At 44.8% G+C, this 1,735-nt stretch overlaps 2 protein-coding genes across 2 annotated transcripts in view; one reads left to right on the forward strand and one right to left on the reverse strand.

Annotated features, from left to right (window-relative positions):
* The window catches only part of LRRC49 (leucine rich repeat containing 49), a 54,596-nt gene extending 54,356 nt beyond the window's left edge, over nt 1–240 (reverse strand). Inside the window, exon 1 of the mRNA XM_009885780.1 lies at nt 181–240. Coding sequence (XP_009884082.1) covers nt 181–240 — 60 coding nt within the window. The remainder of the gene's footprint in view (nt 1–180) is intronic.
* Nucleotides 241–961: 721 nt separating this feature from the next.
* Nucleotides 962–1,735, forward strand: part of LARP6 (La ribonucleoprotein domain family, member 6) — an 8,361-nt gene continuing 7,587 nt past the window's right edge. Inside the window, 1 exon segment of the mRNA XM_009885781.1 lies at nt 962–967. Within this exon segment, the coding sequence (XP_009884083.1) occupies nt 962–967 (6 nt within the window).

Genomic DNA, 1,735 nt, shown 5'->3' on the forward strand with positions numbered 1-1,735 from the left:
CGTGTGTGGAGGCCTGCGCTGCCCCACGGCGCCTTCCCGCCCCTACCCCCGTTCAGCTTTGTGTGGTGTCGTTTTCGGTACCGTTTGCTGAAAGGCTGACAGAAAAATAATGTAACTGTGGCTTGCTTTGTGAGGAATATAAATTACGGGGGTGGTTTTTTTATGGCATGTAGACAATACTGTGCCAACAATGAATGCGCTGTAAGAAATCTGTGAAAGTTTGACACAGTTGAGGTTCATGGGGTTATAACCCTAATGGACTATCAGAAACTCAGCTGAGATATGGGTTCCCCTCTAAGGGACTTGTCTACATTATTCATTTAGTTTTAAGTTCTCCCATCGTTACACATACTGCTTAATCTCTGTTGGTAGTTAAGCACTATAGAATGTTGCTATATTAAAAAACAAAGAAACCAACCAAAACTTTAGTCTGGTAATTTCAGTGGAGATCTAATTAACACAGTGTTTGAAATGACATCAGTCTTCACCTACCCTAATTCAACATCATTAACATGTTTCTAGCAGAGTAGGTGGTAATGATAGTAGGACTCCTCAAAGAAATGCGCTAAGCATTGGCCAAAGGCCAGTTCTGTGTGGTGACCACTGATAAAGCAGAAGAACACATCTAGCATCCTTCCCTATGAAATCAAGTTCACTTAACCTCGACAGAAGGAGCCTTCAGATAAACTGAGATGTCTTAAACATCATTTAGGTTTGCTGTAGCACAAAATAGTTCTGTGCTCGTCCTGGTCCTGACCTCGTTCCTACCCAGGGAGACAAACAACTCTCATGAACTCAAATACAAAACCAGCCCCACAATCCCCATACGTGTTCTCTCAGGGAATGTGGATTTTGTGTTTGTATTTCTGCTCCCACTGAAATTAATAGCAAAGTGATGCCCTACCCAAGACTTATTACAACATGCTGCTCCATTAGCAGAGAAGTAGAGATTTGGTTAGTGATGCGTGTAAGCCTATTTCGTAAACAAAATATTTCATTGCTTAAGGCATGTTAAAGAATAAGCCAAAGCCGCCGAGGCAGAGCGGCAGTCCCACTGCGTGTGTGTGCCAGCAGCTCTGACTCACGGGGACTCTTCATCACAGCGATGATGAGAACTGCACGCAGCGTCGCTTTTAGCCAATCCAAATTTCTAAGAAAACATTGAAGCAGTGTTTTCAGCGGAATTGTACAGACACAAACAAGGATGCCACAAATGAGGCGGTGACTTAAAGATCCAGCCTGCATTTAGCAGTTTGGGTTCAGACAGCATTGAAAGAAAGATCTTCCCTGACTGAAGAATGAAAATTTACACTGTAAATGGAAATGCTTTAGCTAGTAATCCTGAAGTTCAAAATAAATCAGTGCATAAGTGTTTTCTCAGAAAGGGCACCTCTATATATTAATGAGTTCTTATGGGGGAATGCTTTTATTCTGTTTTGAGTACCATGCAGAATTATAGTGGAGTGCTCTACAAAGATAACATATACCCAACCACGGCCTTGTTCACTCGGTTTTCTTATTTCCAGATGTCACCCTCGGCACTGAAACCCACACTTACCCGGTGTCACCGTTCTGAATGTCTCCGACGGCCCCGCTGCCGCCAGCCCTAAGGCCGCACGGGAGGTGAGGAGCTGGGACGCAGCTCCTCGGTGAGTTTTCTGTCGCGATAAGAGCGGTCCCAATTCAACGGCCAACGGGGAAGAAACTCCAACCGGCCGCCCCGGGGACCCGCAGC

Source organism: Charadrius vociferus, unplaced genomic scaffold (genome assembly GCF_000708025.1).
Source record: "Charadrius vociferus isolate BGI_N301 unplaced genomic scaffold, ASM70802v2 scaffold325, whole genome shotgun sequence".
NCBI classification, from domain to species: Eukaryota; Metazoa; Chordata; class Aves; order Charadriiformes; family Charadriidae; genus Charadrius; species Charadrius vociferus.